This window comes from Bos indicus x Bos taurus, chromosome 10 (genome assembly GCF_003369695.1).
Source record: "Bos indicus x Bos taurus breed Angus x Brahman F1 hybrid chromosome 10, Bos_hybrid_MaternalHap_v2.0, whole genome shotgun sequence".
Taxonomy (NCBI): Eukaryota; Metazoa; Chordata; class Mammalia; order Artiodactyla; family Bovidae; genus Bos; species Bos indicus x Bos taurus.
Genome location: NC_040085.1, coordinates 17,286,499 through 17,313,330, shown reverse-complemented (window position 1 = coordinate 17,313,330; position 26,832 = coordinate 17,286,499). Strand labels below are relative to the sequence as shown.

General features: G+C 39.1%; 2 gene segments (V, D, J or C); both read left to right on the top strand.

Moving 5' to 3' along the window:
- The first annotated feature begins 14,436 nt into the window (after positions 1-14,436).
- Positions 14,437-26,832, top strand: part of LOC113899945 — a 1,425,504-nt gene continuing 1,413,108 nt past the window's right edge. The window contains 3 exon segments of the C gene segment in view: positions 14,437-15,010; positions 15,454-15,552; positions 15,791-15,792. Of these exon segments, the coding sequence occupies positions 14,971-15,010; positions 15,454-15,552; positions 15,791-15,792 (141 nt within the window).
- Positions 18,229-18,928, top strand: LOC113899952. The segment is given in 2 exon segments: positions 18,229-18,309; positions 18,502-18,928. Coding segments are annotated over 2 exon segments (372 nt in total).

Sequence of the window (26,832 nt, the reverse complement as noted above, 5' to 3'; positions counted from 1 at the left end):
ATTCTGAAAGAGATGGGAATACCAGACCACCTGACCTGCCTCTTGAGAAATCTGTATGCAGTTCAGGAAGCAACAGTTAGAACTGGACATGGAGCAACAGACTGATTCCAAATAGGAAAAGGAGTACGTCAAGGCTGTATATTGTCACCTTGCTAATTTAACTTATATGCAGAGTACATCATGAGAAACGCTGGGTTGGAAGAAGCACAAGCTGGAATCAAGATTGCTGGGAGAAATATCAATAACCTCAGATATGCAGATGACACCACCCTTATGGCAGAAAGTGAAGAGGAACTAAAGAGCCTCTTGATGAAAGTGAAAGTGGAGAGTGAAAAAGTTGGCTTAAAGTTCAATGTTCAGAAAACTAAGATCATGGCAACTGGTCCCATCACTTCATGGGAAATAGATGGGGAAACAGTGGAAACAGTCTCAAACTTTATTTTTTGGGGCTCCCAAATCACTGTAGATGGTGATTGCAGCCATGAAATTAAAAGACGCTTACTCCTTGGAAGGAAAGTTATGACCAACCTAGACAGCATATTAAAAAGCAGAGACATTAATTTGCCAGCAAAGGTTCATCTAGTCAAGGCTATAGCTTTTCCAGTGGTCATGTATGGATGTGAGAGTTGGACTGTGAAGAAAGCTGAGCGCCGAAGAATTGATGCTTTTGAACTATGATGTTGGAGAAGACTCTTGAGAGACACTTGGAGTGCAAGGAGATCCAACCAGTCCATTTTAAAGGAGATCAATCCTGGGTGTTCATTGGAAGGACTGATGCTGAATCTGAACCTCCAATACTTTGACCACCTGATGGGAAGAGCTGACTCATTTGAAAAGACCCTGATGCTGGGAAAAATTGCAGGCAGGAGGAGAAGGGGATGACAGAGGATGAGATGGTTGGATGGTATCACCGACTCGATGGACATGGGTTTGGGTGGACTCTGGGAGTTGGTGATGGACAGAGAGGCCTGGCATCCTGCGGTTCATGGGGTCGCAAAGAGTTGGACACGACTGAGTGACTAAACTGAACTGAACTGTACATGACCATAGAGTTATTATAAAATGTATATATAATCTTATCACTTCCTGTTCATCTTTAGGTAATGAGGAACCATTAGAAGATATAAAGATAAAATTCTATATTAAGAAATAAAGACAATGTACAGTTTTCCCCTAAATTACTTCTAGTTTTGTCATTCCCCCTTTTCCACCACATACTCTCTAACGTACATCAACCACTTTAAAATTCTAACCATTTATAGACATATTAAACTCTTTCCTAAATCAAAGCCTTTGCAGATGCTGTCCTCTTTGGCTAGAATGAATTTTTCATGTAATCGTGAAAATGAACATGTGTATTCATTATTCAAGGTCAGTTCAGGCAGCAGCATTATTTGTTTCTTATCTAAAATCTCATAGGATAATAATTGTAACAGTTTATTATAAATATTCTTCTATCTGGTCCTCTTTTAAAATTGCTTTGACAAGAATATTAGAGAATAAGGGCTATCTTATACATGTATTCTGCAGAGTCATTTCCTACTAAGTATGTTGAGATCGCTTTTTGCCCATAGACCAAAGCAAAGCTATGTCTCTTTCTCTTCATTTAGCAAATTTATATTTCTCACCCCAAGATCCAGAGATAACATACAGTAAATACAATGGTGTGAGTTGGGAAAGGGCAACCTTCTCCCTTCTGTCTTGGTGACCATTCTGTCTTGGTTTGCATCCTTCTGTGTAAACTGCAGCAGGGCTCCTGATGTGCATGAAGGTCAGGGAACTGTAAAAGCAACCCCAAGTGCTCTCCAGACCCCTTGCTCTTTTAGGATGGGGCAGAAGCCTTCATTAACATAGCATTGCTAGATTTGTCTTCATTTTGGTGTCCAAATCCCACATGCCTGAGAAGAAAAAGTTGTCCCAACAGTGTGCATTTCAAAAAACTTTGTTATCTCATGGTATTTTCATTTTCCAGCCATCCTAAACTTGCTTCTCTCTCTCTTTCCATATTATACAGTAATTCAGATTCAAATTCACTTTTGACTCTGAAAGAAATGTTGAGATTTCTATCATTCATATATTTTCATGACAATTCTGCAAAGACATTAAAAACCCTGTATTGGGATGGAGAGCAGGCTCCCAAATGATATGCCCACATCCTAATCACAGAATCTGTGAATGTGACTTATTTGGACAAAAAGACTTTGTAAAAGTAAACAAAGTTAAGGATAGAAAGATAAGGTCGTCCTGGACTATTCAGGTAGGGCCTAAATCCAGTGACAATTTTTCTTTTAAGAAACACACAGGTGAGAAAGCCTTGTGAGGTCTTCTCGATGGAGAAAGAGGTTGGAAGTATACAGTCACAAGTGAAGGAACACTTGGAGTCACCTAAAGCTAGAAGAGGCACTGAAGAACTCCCTTTTAGAACATTTGGAAGGAGTATGTTTCTGTTGACACCTTGTCTCAGACTTCTGACCTCCAGATTGGTTTAGTCGCTAAGACTCTTGCAGCCCCATGGACTGTAGCCCACCAGGCTCCTCTGTCCATGGGATTTTCCAGGCAAGAATACTGAGTGGGTTGCCATTTCCTTATCCAGGGAATCTTCCTGACCCAGAGATCGAACCCAGGCCTCCTGCACTGCAGGCAGATTCTTTACCAACTGAGCTACCAAGGAAGCCCTTCCAGATTGTAAGGGAACCACTTTTTTTTTTAAGAGCCATCAAATCTGTGATAACTTGTTATGACAGAACTGCAGTTTTAACACAATTTTCCAAAAGCAACATTTCTAAATAGCTACAAGCAACTCCAGATTACAGTCATGGAAGGGTGTTTTTAGACTGATCTTTGGAATATTTTGAGTTCAAACTCACACATGCAGACACATACACTTATGTATTATACTACAAATACTTGAGTATCTACTATTTATCAGGTATTCAAGTTGTTTCTGGGAACACGGTGATGTTAATATACAAACACTTATTAAGTGCATACCACATATCTAGGCTTTTAATTGTGACACCAAACAGGCAAAGTTCCTTGTTTTCATAGACCCTACATTGTAGAGAATCACCATTCAGTGGAACTTTATGAGATGGTGGAAATGCCCTATATTTGCACTATTCGATAGCCTCTGGTCAGGTGTGGGTACTTAGCCCTTGTTATACGGCCAGTATCGTTGAGAAACTAAAATTTTAATATTATTTAAGTTCAATTAATTTAAATTTAAGTAGCCTCATGTGGCTAGTAGCTGCTGTATAGGACAGCTCAGTTCTTGCAGGTGATCCAGTACACACCCTCTAGATCATGAGGCCAGCTCCCTCATTTAACAGATCATACTATGGGCTGGTAAGTGCTGTGATAAGCAACAAATTCTGTGGAAATTGTTTTCAGATAGAAAACAAATGTATTCTATCTGAGAGTTTTGCTTAAGGAAGTCTTAGAGAAAGTCATATCTGATAGATAAGGCTTCCTGTCAAATTATACTGATTTTTAAAAATCACTAGTATGTGGTACAGTAACACAGTGGGACAATAAATATGAGCTCCAAATTGTATAATTCACAACCAGAATAATATGTATGACAACAGAAAAATAGGTACTTATTATCTTCCATTTCATGATCTTAGGTTGTCTAACAATAAATTATGAGTCTTTTCTATATTTCTTCAACTGTCTATGATCTAATACATTATATTAGAACATGCAGAGAGACATGCATGTATAATTCTGATGAAACTGGAAATGCGAAATGAAACATTTTATTTCCTCCTAATGTCCTCAGTTCAGTTCAGTTCAGTTGCTCAGTCATGTCCGACTCTTTGTGACCCCATGGACTACAGCACGCCAGTCTTCCCTGTCCATCACCAACACCTGGAGCTTACTCAAACTCATGTCCATCGAGCTGGTGATGCAATCCAACCATCTCATCCTCTGTCATCCCCTTCTCTTCCCACCTTCAATCTTTCCCAGCATGAAGATGTTTTCCAATGAGTTAGTTCTTCCCATCAGGTGGCCAAAGTATTGGAGTTTCGCTTCTGCATCAGTCCTTCCAATTAATATTCAGGACTGATTTCCTTTAGGATTGACTGGTTGGATATCCTTGAAGTCCAAGCTCAAGAGTCCTTGCTCAAGAGTCTTCTCCAACACCACAGTTCAAAAGCATCAATTCTTTGGCACTCAGCTTTCTTTATAGTCCAACTCTCACATCCATACATGACTACTGGAAAAACAATAGCTTTGACTAGATGGACCTTTGTTGGCAAAGTAATGTCTCTGCTTTTTAGTATGCTGTCTAGGTTGGTCATAGCTTTGCTTCCAAGGAGCAAAGGTCTTTTAATTTCATGGCTGCAGACACCATCTGCAGTGATTCTGGAGCCCCCTAAAATAAAGTCTCTCATGGTTTCCATTGTTTCCCCTGATGCCCTAGTTTTAAATTTAAAAAAATCCCATTTTAAAAGGCAAATTGTTCCTCCCCAAACAATATTAGCGTGAGTAAACTCTTTCTTTTCAAGCTTTGACAAACATATATACCACTTAAATTAGAAAGCATTCTGTGAAGAATTGGTTATAAAGTCAGCAATTTTACATTCAGCCACAGTGGGGCAGCATCCGCAAACCCGCCCTGCTTTTTAAGATGTGTGAGTAAAATAGGGGTAAGTCTGATTGGCTGTCTCAAATGGCAGTCACTCCTTTCTTTTTTCTTTGCAAAAGGCAGTGTAGACCACAGAAACGTGTGTGGGGCTGGAAAAGCTTGTCCCAGGGAAACCCTTTAGGAGGAGGCAGATTCAGCAACTCTTCCTGACGAGGGAGAAGAGGGAAATGCTGCTCATAGCACCAGTGTTGATCTTATGGATGCAAATACCACGTGAGTTTGGGGTTTCCCTGATTGCTTCCAGAGAATTCTGCACAGTGAAATATTATCTGCAGGAAACTGTAAGAATGAAATTTTCTGATAGAGAGCAGGATGTTGAGAAAAACTCAGAAACTAAAAAGTGGAAAGATGGAGGGAGTTGGGCAGGGAGACATGGAAAGAAGGAGAAAAATACACAAGAAGAATGAGAGAGACCATTGGAGCTGAGAGAATAGACATCTGATTAGACTTTCTCTGATACTTCTCACTGTTTTCTCAACAGAAGTGAACGGACAACAGATAAGTCAAATTCCTAAATTCTTGCCTCTACAAGAAGGAGAGAACTTCACCACGTACTGCAATTCCTCAAGCATTTTAAGCAGCTTACAGTGGTATAAGCAGAGGCCTGGGGGAAGTCCTGTCCTCTTGATGATATTAGCTAAGGGTGGAGAAGTGAAGACGGAGCAGAGACTGACAGGTCAGCTTGGAGAGACCAGAAAGCACGGCTCCCTACACCTCGCGGCTGCCCAGCTCTCAGATGTAGGAACCTACTTCTGTGCGGGGCACAGTGCTCTGGAAGCACCTGCTGTCTGTCCCCAAACCTCACTGTGGGCTCCAGGGGTCGCTCCTCCTCATCTCTCCTCAGGGCAGGGGCCAGAGAAAGCTGATGTCACCATATCTATGAAGAAATTGAATTTTTAATTAAAAAAAAAATCCCTGGATTCAGACAGTATTACTAGATAATTCTTTTGAAGTATTAGCATGAATTATACACTATTTCTTCCAGAAAAAAAAGGAGAAAAGAATTCATCACTCATTTTATGAAGCTAGTGTTCCCCTGAAATTAAAATCAGACAAAGATCATAACAGAAAACTGCAGAGAAACATATTTCATGAATACAGACATAAAGTTTCTTAAAAATATTAGCAAGTAAAATTCATCTATATTAAAAGAGTAATATACCAAGCACAAATGGATTTTTTTCAAGGATGCACATTACTTCAAATTGAAAATCAGTTGTTGAAACTCACCATATTAACAGGATAAAAGAAGAAAAATTACATCATATTAATCTATGTAGAATAAACTTTTGCCAAAATTCAACAGTCAACTATGGTGAAGACTTTGAGAAACACAGGCAGAGTGGGGAAGTTCCTCCATAGCTAGCAGTATGCTTACTAACAAAAGACTGTATATGTTTCCCTAAGACTGGGAACAAGGCAAGCACATCCACTCTCATCCCTCTCCTTCAGCACAGAGCTAAATGTCAGAGCCAGTGCAATAAACAAAGCAGATGTAAAGACAGTCTTGGACCAGAAAAGAAGAGAAAATGCCAGGCAATATGATTATCTATATAGAAAATCTCAAAGAATATACCCGCCAAAACTCTCAGACCTATTGAGTTCAGCAACACCATAGGAAATAAGATAAATGTATGTAATCAATTTTATTTCTACATATTAGCAATGGACGTGTGGACCTCAAAATTAAAAGTATAATACCATTTATAATGACTTGAAAAAAGACCCTGAATGGTCTTTTTTGTACTGAAAACTTGAACAGAATTTTTAAGCTGAAAACTACACAACACTGATGAAATAAATTAAAGAATACAGATGAAGAGACATAATGAGTTTGCAAACTGGAAGTTTCAAAGCACTAAACATGACAGGTCTCTCCAAATTTATATACACATGTTATAAAACTCCTGCTAAAATCCATCAGGATTTTAAAAAACAAATACAGGCAAGATTATTCTAAAATTTATATGTACAGGGAGACACACTGGAATAATTTTTAAAATCTTGAAGAAGTAAGAAGTCAGAACAATTGGTCAATCTGATTTCAGGCTAGAGTCATCGAGGTTATTTGGTACTGGTGCAGGGATATACACACAGTTCAGTGGAAATGAACAGAGAACCCATAAATAGATCCACACAAATATACCCAACTGACCTTTTCTGGCAAAGTGCCAAATAAATTCGATAGAGGAAGGATAACCCTTTCAACAGATAGTGTTGGAGACAGTTGAAATCCATTGGCAGGAAAAATTAACCTTGATTCAGGTCTCACACTTCATACATACATTCTTTAAAATGGATCACAGACTTAAATGTAAAATGTTAAATTATAAAAAATTTTAGGGAAAAATACAGGACAAAAGTTTGATATGTGTATGGGCCAAGAGCCTTTGGACTTGACAACAAAACAACAGTCTATAAAATTTTTTAAAAATGACAAGCTAGACTTCAAAATTAAGATCTTTTGCCCTGCAAAACAATTGTAAGAGCATAAAAGACAAGCTACCAACTGTGAAAAACTATTATTTGGAAACCATATATTCCACAAAGAAGTAATATTTAGAATATATAAATAACTCTCAAAGCTAAACAGTATTTAAATAAGGCAAACATTTCACTTAGACCATGGGCAAAGAGCTATTTCACCACAGAAGCATACAGATAGCAAATAAGCATATAAAAATATATTCAACATCATAAATCATTGGAGAAATACAATTAAAACCACAATAAGATATCACTAAGAGCACAGTCTAGTGTGTGTGTGGTAGCAGCACAAGGTGGGGGCTTCCCAGGTGGCTGAGACGGTTCTGCCTGCAGTGTGGGAGACTTGAGTTAGATCCTGGGTCTGGAAGATCCTCTGGAGAAGGGAATGACAACCCACTCCAGTATTCTTACCTGGAGAATTCCATGAACAGAGGGGCCTGGCAAACTACAGTCCACGGGGTTGCAAAGAGTTGGACAAAACTGAGTGACTCAGGGAGGAGAGAAGGCGCGCAAGGTGGATTTAATTTACATTTGTTGATGAGTAATGGTGTTGACATCAGCTGGATCATTGAAAAAGCAAGAGAGTTCCAGAAAAACATCTATTTCTGCTTTATTGACTATGCCAAAGCCTTTGACTGTGTGGATCACAATACACTGTGGAAAATTCTGAGAGATGGGAATACCAGACCACCTTACCTGCCTCTTGAGAAACCTGTATGCAGCTCAGGAAGCAACAGTTAGAACTGGACATGGAACAACAGACTGGTTCCAAATAGGAAAAGGAGTAAGTCAAGGCTGTATATTGTCACCCTGCTTATTTAACTTCTATGCAGAGTACATCATGAGAAATGCTGGGCTGGAATGAAGATTTCCGGGAGAAATATCAATAACCTCAGATATGCAGATGACACCACTCTTATGGCAGAAAGTGAAGAGGAACTAAAAAGTCTCTTGATGAAGGTGGAAGAGGAGAGTGAAAAAGTTGGCTTAAGCTCAACATTCAGAAAAGGAAGATCATGGCATCTGGTCCCACCACTTCATGGGAAATAAATGGGGAAACAGTGGAAACAGTGTCAGACTTTATTTTGGGGGGCTCCAAAATCACTGCAGATAGTGATTGCAGCCATGAAATTAAAAGACGCTTACTCCTTGGAAGGAAAGTCATGACCAACCTAGACAGCATATTAAAAAGCAGAGACATTGCTTTGCCAACAAAGGTCTGTCTAGTCAAGGCTATGGTTTTTCCTGTGGTCATGTATGGGTATGAGAGTTGGACTGTGAAGAAAGCTGAATGCAGAAGAATCGATGCTTTTGAACTGTGGTGTTGGATAAGACTCTTGAGAGTCCCTTGGACTGCAAAAAGATCCAACCAGTCTGTCCTAAAGGAGATCAGTCCTGGGTGTTCACTGGAAGGACTGATGTTAAAGCTGAAACTCCAATATTTTGGCCACCTCATGGGAAGAGTTGACTCATTGGAAAAGGCCCTGATGCTGGGAGGGATTGGGGGCAGGAGGAGAAGAGGACGACAGAGCATGAGATGGCTGGATGGCATCACTGACTCGATGGACATGAGTTTGAGTGAACTCTGGGTGTTGGTGATGGACAGGGAGGCTTGGCATGCTGTGATTCATGGGGTCACAAAGAGTCGGACATGACTGAGAGACTGAAGTGAACTGAACTGAACTGAATGGTGTTGAACACATTTTCCTAAGCTTGTTGGCCATTTGGGTGATTTCTTTTGAGAAGTTTCACTTTGCACCATTTGCTTATGTATTTTTAGGTTGTAGATTATTTATTTTTACCACTGTAAAATGTATAGGCATGTTTGTAATTCTGTATTCAAGTTGTTTATCAGATACATGCATTCATATGCACTCAGTCCACTTCAGTCATATCCTACTCTTTGCCACCCTATGGACAGTAGCCTGCCAGGCTTCTGTGTCCATGGGGATTCTCCAGGCAAGAATACTGGAGTGGGTTGTCATGCTGTCCTCCAGGGGATCTTCCCAAGCCAGGGATTGAACCCACGTCTCCTGTATCTCCTGTATTTCAGGCAGATTCTTTACCCACTGAGCCACCTGGGAAGCCCTTATCAGATATACATAACATAAATATTTTAACCCAGTCTATAACTTGTGTTTTCATTCTCTAGGTGGTGTGTTTGGGGAACAGGTATATTTAATTTTGAAAGAGTGAAATTTAATATTTTTCCTTTTCTGATTGGGTTTGTATGTATGCTTTTGAAGGAATCTAAGTTGTCAAATTTATAAAGAAATTCTCCTGTATTTTTAAGAAGTTTTATAGTTTCATTGATCACATTTAGATCTTGTATCCATCTAGAGTTAATTTTTTTATGTTATGAGGAAGGAGTCAAGGTACTTTCAAAAGATGCAAATAGCCAGTTGCCAGAAATGCAATTAAAACCACAATAAGATATCACTGAGAGCACATTCTAGTGTTTGTGTGGTAGCAGCACAAGGTGGGGGCTTTCCAGGTGGCTGAGATGGTAAAGAGTCCACCTGCTATGTGGGAGACCTGGGTTCAATCCCTGGGTCAGGAAGATCCCTTGGAGAAGGGCATGGCAACCCACTCCAGTATTCTTGCTTGGAGAATCACATGGACAGAGACTGACTAGTTACAGTTCACAGCATCACAAAGAATCAGACACACTCAGACATGACTGAGCAACTGACACTAGCTATTATCCCAGAAAGACCATCTTTTTCCCCATAGAATTGCATAGACAGTTTTGGAGAAAATCAATTGATGATGTGTACATATGGACCTATTTTTGGATTTGATCCTGCTTACTCATCTTTATTTTATCCTCTTTCCAACAGAACATTCTGTCCTAATTACTGGGGCTTCATATACATTTTGATATCTGGAAATGCAATTCAAACTTTCTTCTTTTTCAAGGTTTATTTTAGGTCTTTGAATTTCCACCAAACTTATAGAATTAGCTTCTCAACGTCTACCAAAATTCATTGCTAATATTTAGATTGGGCTTGTGTTGAATTTATGGATTCATTTTGGATAATTTACATCTTGATATATGGAGTCTTATGTTATTCCCTTTTATGTAGATCCTGTCTATTTTTTTTTTTTGGTAGAGGACTGTATACCTTTGTGTTAAATTAATTCCCATGTATTTAATAAATGAAATTTAAATTTCACTTTCTAATGATTTCACTAGTATCTAGAAATAAAATTTATATTTGTGTTTATAGTGACTGTATCAGAGAAGGCAATGGCAACCCACTCCAGTACTCTTGCCTGGAAAATCCCGTGGATGGAGGAGCCTGGTGGGCTGCAGTCCTGGGGTCGTGAAAAATCGGACACGACTGAACGACTTCACTTTCACTTTTCACCTTCATGTATTGGAGAAGGAAATGGCAATCCATTCCAGTGTTCTTGCCTGGAGAATCCCAGGGACGGGGGAGCCTGGTGGGCTGCCATCTCTGGGGTCGCACAGAGTCGGCCAGGACTGAAGTGACTTAGCAGCAGCAGCAGCAGCAGTGACTGTATTAATTCCCCTATTGGTTCTAGCTCTGTAGTTTGCTTATAGACTCCTTTGCATCTTCTACATGCACCTATGAATAAAAATGGTTTACTTCTCCCTTTTCAGCCTTAATACATCTTATTGCCTTTCCTGGTTTGATGCCAGGCCCTTCAGGAAGACAGTGAATAGAAGCAGTGATAGTCTACCTGTCTTGTTTGTGATCCTTTAGAGACTAGTATTGATTTTTGATATTTTCATTGATACTCTTTATTAGATTCAGGAATTTCTCTTCCATTTCTGGACTGTTAAAAGTATTCATCATACAGAGGTATTAGCCTTTTGTCAAGTCATCTGGATTTTCTGAAAGTAAGTTGTGGGCATTATTTTGGTTTTCATCAAGCAAAGGAAGATAACTTCACCTCATATGGTCTTAGAGATATAATCCTATAAAATTAAGATCTCTGAAAAGAGCCAATAGTCAAGAATACATTTTTAGATTCCTCATGGTCATACAGAGTAATTTTTGTTTTTCAGTATTGTTTCAAAGGACGTTTGGTAGTGGTTTTTACCATCTTCTAAAAACAAAGGCGAAGAACCCAACAAACAAAAAATGTACTAGTAATTGCTTTTCTTCTGCTTTTTGCTAGTATAATGAAAGTGAAAGTGAAGTCGCTCAGCCGTGTCCGACTCTTTGGGACCCCGTGGACTGTAGCCTACCAGGCTCCTCCCTCCATGGGATTCTCCAGGCAAGAGTACTGGAGTGGGTTGCCATTTTCCTTCTCCAGGGGATCTTCCTGAGGGATTGAACCCGTGTCTCCGGGCATTCCAGGCAGACACTAAACTAATACACTCATACTTACTTTAAATAATTCATTTTTATTTGTTCTTATATTTTCATTAGTAGTGCTTGTTGGCTGACGTGTGTGTGTGTGTGATTTACCACAGAACAGGCTCCCAGTGAATACTTATGAATATTTGTTAAATGAATGAAGCATGATTACCATGACGTTTACTCCCGTGTCTTAAATATAATTTTCCTCCATCTTAGATTTTGAATGTTTTTTCCCTATTGTTGAACTTGCCCATAATTATAACCCTTTATTTATCCTGTTAGAGTCTTTTTAACATGCTTTCCATAAAATTGGAAGATTGTTTTCAGAATAGTGGCTCAGCACAATTTCTTTCTTTCACTAAATTCATGAATAAAGATTCAACTATTCACTCAGGAAACATTCTTGAGTTTCCAGACTGTAACAACCTCTCTTATAAATGCTTGAATTATGTGGACTTTTGAAGTAACCTTTAAATATGGGAAGGTTAAAGAAGGAAAAATGAAAGAGACGTCAACAATGGAGAATCATAATAGGGGTTTTACTGAAATAAAACAGTCAAAAATAATTTATGGCTAAGCAAACACAGGTGAGTACAAAGGTTTTACAACTGAGATTTTTTTTTCTTTTGAACTTTTGGTTTTGTACTGAGGTAGAGCCGATTAACAATGTTGTGATAGTTTCAGGTGAACAGTGAGGGGCTCAGGCATGCATGTACATGTATCCATTCTCCCCCAATTCCCCTCCCATCCACGTAATGTTGAGCAGAGTTCCATGTACTACAATAGGTCCTTGTTGGTTATCCATTTTAAATATAGCAGTGTATACATGACCATCCTAAATTCCCTAACTATCCTTTTCCCCTGATTACATAAGTCTGTTTTCTAAGTCTGTGAGTCTTGTTCTGTTTTGTAAGTAAGTTCATTTGTATCATTTCGTTTTAGATCTCACATACAAGGGATGCCATATGATATTTCTCTGTCTGACTTACTTCACTCAGTATGAAATGCTCTAGGTCCATCCATGTTGCTACAGATGGCATTATTTCATTCTTTTTAATGGCTGGGCAATATTTCATTGTATATATACATCACATCTTCTTTATACACACCTCTGTTAATGAACAATTAGGTTACTTCTTTTACCTTCAAATTTGAGCTTTCCAAAACGTTGGATGCTCAGAAGTGTTCGAGTTTGGGAAATCCCATGGGCAGAGGAGCCTGGTGGTCTACAGTCCATAAGGATACTGGAGTGGGTTGTCATTTCCTTCTACAGGGTATCTTCCTGGTCCAGGGATCGAACCCATGTCTCCTGTATCTCCTACACCGGCAGGCAGATTCTTACTGCTAAGCCATCTGGGAAGCCCCCTTTTAAGAGATCATATAGTAGTACTATAGTGCTCAGTCATGTCCAACTTTTTGAGACCCCATGAACTGTTGTAGACCGCCAGACTCCTCTGTCCATGGCATTCTTCAGGTAAGAATACTGGAGTGCACTGCCATTTCCTCCTCCAGGAGATCTTCCCGACTCAGAGGCTAAACCTGCATCTCCTGCTTCTTCTCCATTGGCAGGCAGACTCTTTACTACTGAGCCATACTTGTGGACTTTTGGCCTGGGTTTAGTTCTGCAGTTCAATTACTCAGTCACTGGAGGGGGCTGCTTCAACTGAAAACAGCTGTCCTTTCTGGGAGAAGGAAAGGGAAAAGTGTTTTCCACTGATGTGCCAAAGAAATAGGAAAAATGACATACTTCCATTCTCTCTCTCTCTTTTTTGAACGCTTAAATATTCATTTCCTGTTAAAAAGAACGAGTTACCCTGTGGTTTGAATACCTTTATGCTGAACTACAAAGTCACTTTTATTTCTGAAATAGTTCCAGGAAAAAAAAAAGAAAGAAAGAAAAAAGGAAATAGAAATCCAAAAGTAAGGAAGAGTAAGATCAAAATGTTCTGGTAGATTCCATCCACAGTCCCAACAGAAGCCATTCCCTCTAAAGGCTGCATCTCTAATTCAGTGCATTTTACGATATCAGGTCCTTATGTTTCCCACCACCAATTTAGATATTTCTGAGCAGGCTGTCTCTACATTTAAAAGCTACAGCTTTGCATACTTTTATTTGAAAAGGTATTTATTCCAACACACCTTTCAGTGTTTTAGTATATTGCATACAAAAAATATCTGCTATCCATGTTTGAGCATAACTTTTCCACCACCCATACTGTTCCTTTACATAATGGGTGACATGCGATATATTACACATACTACAATTTTGAGGGAGGAGATGGTTGTTGGGTTTATAGACCACCTATCTTGCTATTTGCAGAGACTAGAATGGAGAACTGAGGCTGTTTTTGAGTTGATGAGAGTAGATAGGTGATGAAGGAAGGATTCAGATGGAGCCACCCTCTGTGGTCAGTGGAGTTGGAATGAGTGATCTTGCCTGACAGAGACTTTACTATGGTCCCAACATCCCAATATTGGGAAGATGTTATTCTCTTTTGACAACTTGTACTTTATAATCCCTGGCTGAGTGTCTGTGGTCAAGGATTTTGGACATCTTAGCCCAACAGCCTAAGCTCTTTCCATGTACCTTCCTGAACACTACTTTCTCTGTTTGCCTCCTCTGATTATCTTTTCCCTTCCCTATTACTTATGCTTTTATCCCTTCCTCTGACTTTTTCTGCCACTTACATCCACCCTACACTCCACCCCGACTTTGTTTGCATTCCTTCCTGTCTTTTCTCTCTGCTTCAGCATCCTTGGTGCACAGCACCTACAAGCAAGGGCATAGAGAACATGAGGATTAAAGATCACTCTTCAAGAAGAATGAGGTGAACACCATCTGAGTCATCAGTTACTATATCAAGAACAGATGCACTGAGAAATGTTCACCTAGATGGTGGTAGACATGTGATTCCAAGGACCTTTACAGGAGCCCAGAACTCCAGGTTGTATAGCTTTCATCTCAACGTTACTAATATTTTCTGTCCTCCAGAGAACATCACTGCCTGCTCTGGAGTTTCACATACATTTTCTGGAATGTGGATGGAAATTTTCATCTCCTTAAAACACAGAGCTCAGTACAGTTTTCTGGTATTAATTAATGTTTTCCATAAGCTTCATAGAACACCAATTTCTTTAAGGAACCAAATGATAGAACAATGGCTCTGGATAGATGGATCGTTGTGATTGGTAAAAGTCATTGTAAAAGTCATTGTTCCTTTTACAGAGCCAGACTTTAAACTTCACAGAGGATGGCAGCAGACACCGTGTGAGTTGGGGATGTCTCTCCTTCTTTGGAGGACATGACTAAAACAGGGGAGGAAGAGCTAGACAAGGAAATGCTTGATCATTGGCTAGCAGATCCTGGCAACAACACACTGATACCTGCTCTGGTTCTATGTCTCTACCAGCAGTAGTTCTTTCTGTTTTGTGGAAACAAGCCTAGGAGCAGACACAAGTCTGAGCTCTGAGCCCATGATCCTGGTTTCTCCTTGAAGTATGAGGCTGGTGACTGTAGTAACCGTGTTTCTGACCTTGGGTAAGTGTTCTGTGTCTACAAGAGATGACTTGAGGTCAAAGGGCCATGAAGTGTTATTTGCTCTCTACTCTCCCTGTGCTCTATTTAGCATTATAACAATGGAATTGAGAACTGATCTATGCATTTGCTAGGGAGCACAAACTTCTACATGACAGGTTAAATCATAGCCATGGTCCCAGAAGAGCACTTAGCAGTAACCAGTTTGTAAGAAATCCCTGGATTTACTGAGCAAAGGACCCATGAGATAAAGGCTATAGAGTCTCAGATTCTTGCCATGTGTCTTTGGTATCTATATAATAAACACCAATGATATTTTGCAAGACATAGATAAAAACACTGGAATAGGGGGTAGGTTCAGACAGTTATGGGAATGTTATAGGCTTGATCCACAGAATTACACTGATTTGTGGTCAGGGGCTAATTTTATTTTCTTGACCCTTTAGGGACTGTGGTTGATGCTAAGACCACACAGCCCAATTCCATGGATTGTGCTGAAGGAGAAAATGTAAACCTGCCTTGTAACCACTCTACCATTGGTGGAGGTGAATATATACATTGGTATCGGCAAAATCCCAATCAGAGTCCACAGTATGTCATTCATGGCTTAGGAGGCACAGTGAACAGCAGCATGGCCTCTCTGACCATGGCTTCAGACAGAAAGTCCAGCACCTTGGTCCTGCCCCAGGTCACCCTGAGAGACACCGCTGTGTACTACTGTGTCCTGAGAGAGGCACACTGGGACAGATGGGGCTGCACCTGTGCAGTATCTCTGGTGGGAAGAAGTGGGGATAGAGTGGGGAGAGCAGTCATGAGAGCAAATCTAGAGTCATCTGGAAGGAGAGTCAGAGAGCAGTAAGAGATGAGGAAAATGAAGGGAAAGGAAAGGGAAGAAGATGGATAAAGAAAAGAAGAGAAAGAGGACAAGGAATAAGCACCTAGTTTATTGATGTAGCTGAGAATAATTTTGAGGAATGTCAGAATCATAATTTTAGCATAGCAATAAAGTAAAGAGGTGTTAATAATTTGTTATGGCTCCTCCTCATGTCAATCAAATGTTGGTTTCAGTGTGCTAGTCCCAACATAAGAAGTGGGAAACATACAAATAATTCTCCCTGTACCAAAGGCTTCTTTCATTTGGATCCAGGGCCAAGTCCGGACTCTGATGTGTTATAGTTGTTCCACTTACCAGAAACAAACTACTCTTTCTCTGAGAAAAATCTGAAATGTTATTGTTTCTAGTCTAGAACATTCATATTTCCCAGAAGAAGTTTTTTGAAAGAAACAAAAATTAAGTGAATAATAATTTTTCACTTTCTAGGCAAGTCTGGAAACCCTGCTTCTATAAAGAGTTTTCATGATTTTTGATATTCCCTAACAGCACATGGAACTTCCCCTTTGGCTTAGCAGTAAAGAATCTGCCTGCTGCAGAGGCTGCAGGAGAGAGACGAGGGTTCAATCCCAGGGTTAGGAAGATCCCCTGGAGGAGGGCACGGCAACCCACTCCAATATTCTTGCCTGGGGCATCCCATGGACACAAGAGCCTGGCGGACTACAGACCCTAGAGTTGCAAAGAGTTGGACATGACTAAAGCGACTTAACATGCAGGCATGCAAGCAGCATGTGGGGCTTACCCTGGTGGCTCAGTGGTAAAGAATCTGCCTGCCAATGCAGATTCAATCCCTGGTTGGAGAACTAAGATCCCACATGCCTTGGAGCAACTAGGCTTATGTGTTGCTACTACTGAAGCATCTTTGAACTGTCCATCTGAATGTTAGTGTCTGCAGATCACTTCACTTTCACTGCAGTGAAAATATACAGGTCCTCCTCTTCCATCCCTTTTACCCCCAAATCTACTGACAGAGAATAGATATTATTTACAGAGTCTGAGATAAGAGCACCATCTAAAATTATCTTCACATGGCTTCAAAACTACTTATTTTTCTCTAAAATATCTTATTAAAATTAACAAGCAGAATACAAAACTAGTAATCAACAGTTTAAAAAATATATTTACAATAAAATTTTATTTAAAATAATTTATTTTAAAATTAAAATTATAGATGCTTTAATAAAAATAAAACTATTACAATTCAATTTTCAGTGTCCAGCTAGTGGTTAAGATAACTAATATTGCTCTTTATGCAGCCCTAGTCTAAAATAAATATATATCTTTTAAAATAATCAGTACCATTTTTACAGAATCCATATATATGCATTAATATGCGATATTTGTTTTTCTCTTTCTGACTTACTTCACTTTGTTTAACAGGCTGTAGTTTCATCCACCTCACTAGAACTGTCTCAAATATGTTTTTTTTAATGGCTGAGTAATATTCCATTGTATATAGGTACCACATGTATATAGGTACCACAACTTCTTTATCCATTCATCTGTTGATGGACCCTATTTGCAGGACAAACATAGAGATGCAGACATAGAGAACAGACTTTGGACACAGTAGGGGAAGGAGAGGGTGGGATGAATTGAGAATAGCATTGAAACATATACATTACCCTATGCAAAAGAGATAGCTAGTGGGAAATTGCTGTATGATGCAGGGAGCTCAACACAGTGCTCTGTGACAACCTAGAGGAATAGGGGGAGGTTCAAAGGGAGGGGACTTATGTATACTTCTGGCTGATTCACATCATTGTATGGCAGAAGCCAACACAACATTGTAAAGTAATTATCCTCCAATTAAAAATAAATGAATTAAAAAATAAATTTAAAAATACCGTTTAATACAGCAAAGTATTCCAGCCAATAGGAGCAACTTCTGATACTGTACTGATTCATGAGCACCCTTTAGAACCACAAGTGAGAGCATAAGAGAAGCAAAAGCTGGATCCTCAGCACTTCTGGGAAAAAGCATTTCATTATGGAAGAATCTACTGCATTCATGCCATGTGAGAGGAGGACGGGGCTATACAGTTAATTTTTGCTTTCTTTTCCCTAAAATTCACCCAAATTCCAAATCAGAGTCTGCGTTCTCAGGTATGTTCTCAGAAAGTATCCCTTAAGTCATAAAATAATAATCTTTCTATTTCCTTCTCTCACTCTACCCCTGGCAGCACATTCTGAGTTGGTTGCGATGGGAGGGTGGGGCGTCAGGTCAGTGTCACCTGAGCAGGATTTGTTGGGTGAGCTGATTGGCTGCAGGAGCAGGAACGACTTACGACACTCACTCCCTCGGGGTTTAGTTAAGTGTCTTACAGTGAAAATGTCCCAACAAGAAAAGGAAGCATCATGAAGAGGCTAGCAGGCACTGTGCTGGGGCTTCTGTTTGCCCAGGTTTGCTGTGAGTTGGGGCTGCCCCACAGGGAATCTGAAGGAATGAGGAGCTGCTCTATTGTTGGGGGAGGGAGAGGAGCTGACAAGTCCTGAAGACATTTTATCCTTCTCATCATCTATGGGGATGTGGAGGGCACTTTCAGGGTTTAGTAGGAGTTACAGTGACCCTCACCAGTGACTGTTTCTCTTTCCTCATCAGGTGTGCGAGGGGTGGATGTGGAACAGAGTCCCCCAGCCCTGAGTCTCCAGGAGGGAGCCAGCTACACGCTTCAGTGTAACTTTTCCACTTCCTCACAGAGTGTGAATTGGTATCTTCAGAACTCTGGGGGCCGCATCATACAGCTGTTTTACATTCCTTCAGGGACAAAGCAGGATGGAAGATTAACGGCCACCACAGTCCCTAAAGAAGGCCGCAGCTCACTGCACATTTCCTCTTCGCAGACCACAGACTCAGGCACTTACTTCTGTGCTGTGCAGCACAGTGCTCCCCAGGCATCTGCAGCCTGTACTCAAACCTGAAGACGAGGCTCCAGCCACACCTTGCTGTGTAGATGAAACACATACAAACAAACACACACACATCAGTGTGTGCATAACAAGTCTTAATATATTTAATAAAACTGAAATTATACAGAATTTATTCTTTGACCAAGATGGAAATGATATAGAAAATCAAGTGCAAAGAGATGTCTCTAGAAAGTCCAAAATATTTGCATTATATGTACTAACTTTAAAATAACTCTAGGTTAAAGAAACAATTACCATGGCTATTAGAAAATATTTTGAAAGTAAATATTGTGAGAGCACATTATATAAATATGTGTGAGATGGAGCTCAAATAATACATAGAAGGAAATTTATCTTTTTAAGTACTACTTATTTTACTAAAGAAAGATGTTAAAAAACTGTTATGAGGACTCAGCAAAAAATGATAGAAAAGCAAATTAAACCTAACATAAAATTAAAGATGTAATAATAAAATGTTCAGTTAGTGAAATATAAATAAAACTATAGTGATAACCATGAAATACAAATTTAATTTTGTTAAAATTATCAATAAAATCGATATATTCCTAGGTATAATTATCAAGGGAAAAAAGAAAAATTATAAATATAAGTAATAAAAAAGAGAACCATTCTACAAGCTCTATAATGTTATAAATGTAATGAAAGAATATCATTAACAAGTTTATGTCACTGAGTAAATGTGTAGAAATAGATCCACACAGGAAAACTTGTTTTTTGACAAATGTAAGGACAGTTCAATAGAGGTAACAACATAGTCTTATGAGCAAATGAGGTTGGGATGATTGTATATTCTTGGGAAATAATTGAAAATTGACCTAAATATCACATCTTGTACAAAAAATTGTGTATAGTCTCAAAATGAACTATACATCCAACTATAAAATGTAATATTAAACCTTTTAGGAAAGACATAAGAGAATATCTTCATGACCTAGGGTTAGACAAAAAGATTTTTGACATAACACCAAAAACACACAGTCCATACAACATAAATAGCTTAGATTTCATCAAAAGTAAAAATGTTTGCTCTGTGAAAGAGACTATTAAGAGAGGAAAAAGATAAACCACAGAATGGCAGGAAATATTTGCAAAATAAATTTTCATCAAAAAACTATTTAGAATACAATGTACTGTTCTAAACTCAGCAGGGAGAAACAAACAATCCAGTTGAAACATGGACAAAAGATTCAGACACTTTACCAATGAGCTATGTGGTAAGGAAATAAGCGTATAGAGAGATGGTCAGTGTTATTAGTAGTTAGGGAAGTGCAAATTAAGCCACAAAGAAATACCACTTCACATCTATCATAAAGGCTAAAATTAAAAATACTGACAATGCCAAATTCTGGCAAAGATGCAGAGAAATTGGATCACTCATACATTGCTGGTGGGTGAATGGTCCAGTAATTCTGGAAAACAGTCCAAGACTTTTGCATAAGCTTAAATACTCACTTACCTTACAACTCAGCAAAGCACACTCCTGGGTAATTATGCTTGAAAAATGAAAAACATTCACACAAAAATCTCTACCTGAATATTCATGGTAGCTATATTTGTGGTCACCAAAAACTGGAAATCAGCCAAGTATCTTTCACTGGGTAAATGCAACTGTAATACATCTTCTGTACAATGACATCTTACAGATTTTTCTCAACTTTCAATAGAGTTGTGTCTGAATAAACCATTTTCAGTTGAGAATATCGTAGGTGGAAAATACATTTAATATACCTAACCCAGCCTCTCCTGAAGGTGCTCAACATTTACATTAGCCTACAGATGGGAGAAATCATCTAACACAAAGTCTATTTTATACAAAAGTGTTGAAAATCTCATGTAATTTATTGAGTACCTTACTTAAAGTGGGGCTTCCCAGGTGATGCTGGTGGTAAAGAACCTGCCTGCCAATAAGGGAGACACAAAAGACACAGTTCAGTCCCTGGATGGGGAAGATCCCCTGGAGGAGGACATGGCAGACCACTCCAGTATTCTTGCCTAGAGAATCCCATGGACAGGGGAGGTCGCTGGTCTACAGTCCAGAGTGTCATAAAGAGTCGGACACGACAGCAGCGACTTAGCACACACACACTGAAAGTGAAAATCAGAATGGTTGTATGAGTACAGAATGAATGTAAGTGTGTCGGTTGTTTACGCTCATGATTTCAGGGCTGGCTAGGAGCTCAGCTCACGGCTGCCAGGAGCTCAGCTCACTGCTGCTGCTCAGAGTCATCCAGAATGGTCCAGTCATTCTGGAAAATATGCCACATGTTGCTAGGATGGGAAAAGATCAAATTTAAAAATTCCAAGTATGGTTTCTACTGAATGTGTATTGCTTTCTTACCACTGGGAAGTAAAAAAACCCGAAATCAATACCATAAATTGGTGACAGTTTGTAGCAATTAAAAGAAACAGATTACTGATACATTTAGCAGCCTAGATGGGCCTTCCTAGGTGAATCAGTGGTAAAGAATCTGCCTGAAATGCAGAAGACCTGGGTTTTATCCTTGGGTTGGGAAGATTCCCTGAAGAAGGAAATGGCAACTCAGTCCAGTATTTTTGCCTGGGAAATTCCATAGTCAAAGGAGCCTGGCGGGCTACAATATATGGGGTCATAAAGGAGTCAGACAGGACTTAATGACTAAACAAATATAGCTTAGATGGATCTCAGGATGCTATGGTGAATGAAAAAAAAGTCAATCTCAGAGGTGACATGGTGTATAATTACGCTTATTGGATTATTATGATTATATACCTAGTATGATTCTACTTATACAACATTCTCAAAAGGACAAAATACAGAGATGAAAAGGGGATCAGTAGTTACTGGGGTTATAAAGAATTGCAGGGATGGGGAGGGTATGCAAAGAGGGTTTCTTTAGAGAAATGGAACAATTCTGTGTCATGATTTTAGTGGTGGTACAAGAACCTATATATGTGATAAAACTTCATAGAGCTTCATATCAAAACCAAAGAGCACATATAAAAACTGATGTGTAATATTATGGTCTGTATTTTGATAAAAAATTTTATCAGTGTCAGTTTCCTAATATATATGTAATTATTATATTAATATTTATCTATATTTTATAATATCATGCTGCTGCACAGGCTGCTGTGGTCATTCATGATCTCCTCTGCTTAGTTACAAATAATTTCAAGCCCAGGCATTTGTTGCCTGTCAGCACTCAGAAGTGAAATGGGACAGAAGAGTAGATGTCTCAGATAAATACAACCTTTCCTTTCTGCTTCACTCATTCACGAGTTATTTTGATCTTAAATTACGTGAACTGGCACTGTTTTAGAACTTGTCTGTATTTTATTTTCTACTTGTCTATTTGCTTTCAGTTCTTTTATATTAATTCATCTCTTACAGCAATGAAGCCAAATGGAAGGTTGACAGCTGCGTTCCACATGGACATGAAACAGTGCAGAGAACTTCAGTCACCAGCTTCTGTAGGGTTGACAGGTACTAAGTGTTTGCAGTCTGTAGATATTGAGTTTCATAGGAGTGCATTATAGCAGTACATCAGAGAAAACTCCAGCATGTCTATCTTAACTTTATTTTACAAAGAGAAATAATAAAGAGTGACTAACAAGTGAGACTGAATACTCTGGACCAATGAGACAGAAAATGTGACATGATAATTCTAGGACACATGATCTAATAAGTGCAATTCTACATTTAGAGGTAACAGGATTGAATACCCTGATCCCCCTCAAAGTCTAATACATAAGAATCAATATCAGATTTCAAAACAATATTTTATTCCTGTTATAATTTCATTTAAATACAAACCACTGAATAGGCTCTGAAATTCAGATGGACTGATTTTTTAAAAATCATTTCATGTTGAAGTAATTTTATTTATTGAAAAATCTGAGTAGAGCCCTGGAACTCAGTAAAAGAAAATAGAGAGAGATATACATTAATTATTTTGGATAAGATTGCTTTTCACCCAGAAGGCCTAAGATCTGTGAATATTTTAAAACAGTCACTAGATTCTGGATGGAGACAAGTAAGTAAGGGCTAATGAATGACTAATCAGTAGATTACAAGAATGTTTCATAGGCTGTACAAAGTTATATCTTAAACAGGATGGAAAAAATCATTTTACTGAAAATAACTGATGTATGTCAACTTGTTTAATCTTCAGTTTGCCTCAGTTCAAACCTTTAATATTAATTGCTTTCTTCATGCCCCTTTTCAGGATCTGCCAAACATAATGGCCAGGGAAAAATAGGTAGACAAAGTAAAGATTTGTGGTGAGCCAGACAGTAGTCATATACTTAAAGCTATGGTTTTCCCAGTAATCACGTATGGATGTGAGAGTTGGACCATAAAGAAAGCTGAGTACCAAAGAATTGATGCTTTTGAACTGTAGCATTGGAGAAAACTCTTGAGAGCCCGTTGGGCTGCAAGGAGATCAAACCAGTCCCTCCTAAAGGAAATCAGTCCTGAATATTCACTGAAAGGACTGATACTGAAGCTGAAACTCCGATGCTTTGACCACCTAATGCGAAAAACTGACTCATTTGAAAAGACCCTGATGCTAGGGAAGATTGAAGGCAGGAAGAGAACAGGATGACAGAGGATGAGATGGTTGGATGGCATCACTGACTCAATGGCCATGACTCTGAGTAAACTCTGGGAGTTGGTGATGGACAGGGAGGCCTGGCATGCTGCAGTCCATGGGGTCGCAAAGAGTCAGATAGGACTGAGTGACTGAACTGAACTGAGACTTTTTCCATCTGTGCACAGACCATGTGGTTGATCTACATGACAAACCCCACTTCCTGTCTTGGGGGAGAGTCACAAGGAACCCAGGTACTGTGTATATGTGCTCTCAGGCACTTAAAGACACTGAACTCTCAGCTTGAGGCAGAATTAAACAGATTTGTGCAGGGGAATCCATGCCTCATGTCACTCTCCAGTCTGCTCTGGGTGTTCCTGGCTTTAACCTTCTCTGGTAGGGATGCTTCCAAGCATGGGTGCGAGTGTTCAGTGTGAAAGGCCTGCACACAGACACATGGTGCTTCACCGGGACTTGGGGAGGAAAGGAGGATTGGGGAAAAGCAAGCATCTTATGCTTTCAGTTTGTTTGTAAATATATGGGTCCAAAATTAGTGCAATTTCTACATTATTTTGTTCACTATTTCAACTCTGTTTTTTTTAAATTTTTTCCACAGGATCCGGTGTGGCCCAGAAAGTTACTCAAGACCAACCAGACATAACCAGTCAAGTGGGGCAGTCAGTTACTCTGAACTGTCAATATGAAGTCAATTGGTACAGGATCTCCTACTCCATTTTTTGGTACAAGCAGCTTCTCAGTGGACAGATGACTTACCTCATTCGTCAGTATTCAGAAGATGGAAATGCAAGGGATGGCCGCTACTCTGTAAACTTCCAGAAAGCAGATAACTCCATCAGCCTCACTATTCCAGCTTTACAGCTGGAAGATACTGCAAAGTACTTCTGTGCTCTCACAGGCTCACAGTGCTTGAAGTAATGGGAAAAGCTGAACAAAAACCCCAGAGCTTAATAAAAGAGAGCCTCCCTGCTGCAGGACTCTAGCTGAAATGCACACCTGCACATCCCAGCAAGAAATGGTAATCGTGTGGTTGCTTCATCTGTGGTCTGGATCATAGGATTTAATTGGAAATAAAAGCTTCTTCCTTGTTATTTGATGTCCAGAGCAATTTTCTACTGTTAACATCTCTTCTTGAATTTTTGACTTTAAATCAATCATACAGAACATGTGTAAAGTTGTCTAAACTTGGTCCACAAATCATTAAAAGTGACAGTTTCACTAAAATACACTCATCAGAAATCTAGGTATAGTTACTTGGAATCGTCATAAAAATAATTTCCTTAGTCCTTTGTTCTTAGTCTTGTGTCACTGAAGGTACAATCAAAGAAGCAGAACCACCAGTGGTGTGGAATGAGAAATTAGTTATAAAGATTAGAACTCAGGTAATTGCTAGATCTGGTGGAAGAGTATATACAAAACTGTTATCTTGGTATCTGATGTTGACAAACATCATTGTTTGTTACAAACTCATTGTTTGTTAGCTAGAGTAATATTTGAAGAAGAAAGTTGGATATAGACCAGAGCCTGGACAAACTATGACTCATAGGGACAAACTAGAGCCATTAGGTAAATGGAAACCACCAAGACACACTAAAATTTGTCTGTTTCACCTTCTTCAGTCTCACAGTAGTGGGTGACCTTAGGAGAAGTGGGTGTCATTTGGCGTCATGCTACCTGCATACTTGGCCCAAAACAGAGAAGACAAGGAGGAGGTTTGGTGGGAAGTGAAGGAGTTGTGAGCCAACAATAAGTTGAGCTATCAGATCAGCAGCAACATGAGTGAACAACCATAGTCCCTGGAGCCCTGTACCAGCCCCAAAAACATAAAACCTATGGCTACTTCATCACAATCACCTTGCAAATGTTACGCAATTTTTTTTTGTGGCCAACCCTAACCAAGAACAATACGAGAAGGACTTTCTGGGAAAGATATTTCCAGTTAGTTAAGATATTACAAAGCTGCTACAGTACCCTCTTTGTCAACCTGGCATCCATCTGTACTCTCTTAACAACTTTTGAATAAAGAAAGTAAAACTATGCTTCTTGCTAATGTTGTTGTTGCTGTTCAGTCACTAAGTCATGTCTGACTTTTTGTGACCCCATGGACTGCAGCATGCCAGGCTCCTCTATCCTCCACCATCTCCTAGAGTTTGCTCAAATTCACGTCTCTTGATTTGGTAATGCTATCTAACCATCTCATCCTCTGCTGCCCCCTTCTCCTTTTGTGTTCAATCTTTCCCAGAACCAGGGTCTTTCCCAATAAGTGGCTCTTCTCATCAAGTGGCAAATTACTGTAGTTTCAGCTTCAGCATCAGTCCTTCCAATGAATATTCAGGGTTGATTTCCTTTAGGATTGACTGGCTTGATCTCCTTGCAGTCCAAGGGACTCTCAAGAGTCTTTTCCACCAACACAGTTCTTGCTAATATAATGCAGTAATTCCTCATTCAACCCAAAAGATTCTAACCTCATCCTGCAAAGTTTATAGCAAGTTCATTTATCCATTTTGGGGTGAAGTTATTTTCTTTTCTAGCTAAGCCACATTCTCCCATTGAATCCTTTATCTTCACTACTAAGCTATAATAAGACATAAGATTGACTTATATTAGCATATCTTATGTTACTACATGCAGGTAAATGGGAGAGGGGAGTTAAAATTGGTTAAGTAATACATAAATATATTCATATCAAAATGAAAAACAAATTCACATAAGCATTATTGTTCTCATTCCTGCAAATGACCACATCATTATAGCTGGTATTTATAACTACCTCTTCTATTACCCATCCCATAACCTCTTTGCTCATAGCAAGCATTTCCACTCACTGCTATACTTGACTTCCTATAAAATGATCTCCTTATTCAGGAACAATGCTATGAGGAAAGCCATAAGTTTCAATAAGGAATTCTGCAAGTCCACCACTCTGGTTTTGGCAGAAGATTGTGACTTTCACTGCAATGCATTGAAGGCAAATTCAAAAATCTATTTAAGTGGAAACAATCTTGCCAATACCCACGGAAACTTTCCATATTGTATTCTGGGAAACATCATTAAGAATGATACCTAACTTCACATCAGAAGCAATAGAAGCCACCAAGGTAAAATATTTTTAAAATGCTTAAAGAGAAAAAACAAACAAAACTTTCAAGGTAGTATCTTATGAACATGAAAATGTGTTTTTAAATTGTGTTTGTTATAAATCACTACACTAAGAGTTTTGAAAGGCAGTCCACAGACTGATAAACTATATTTGCAATATGTATTTCTGAAAAAGGACTCAAATGAAGATTATGTTAAACAGAATATGTTAAAATTTCCTCAAATCAATAAGAAAACAGATAATGAGAATGACAAAATCTTGGAAAGCCAACTGAGAAATGTGATATCCAATAGGTAATAAATATATAAAAACTTTA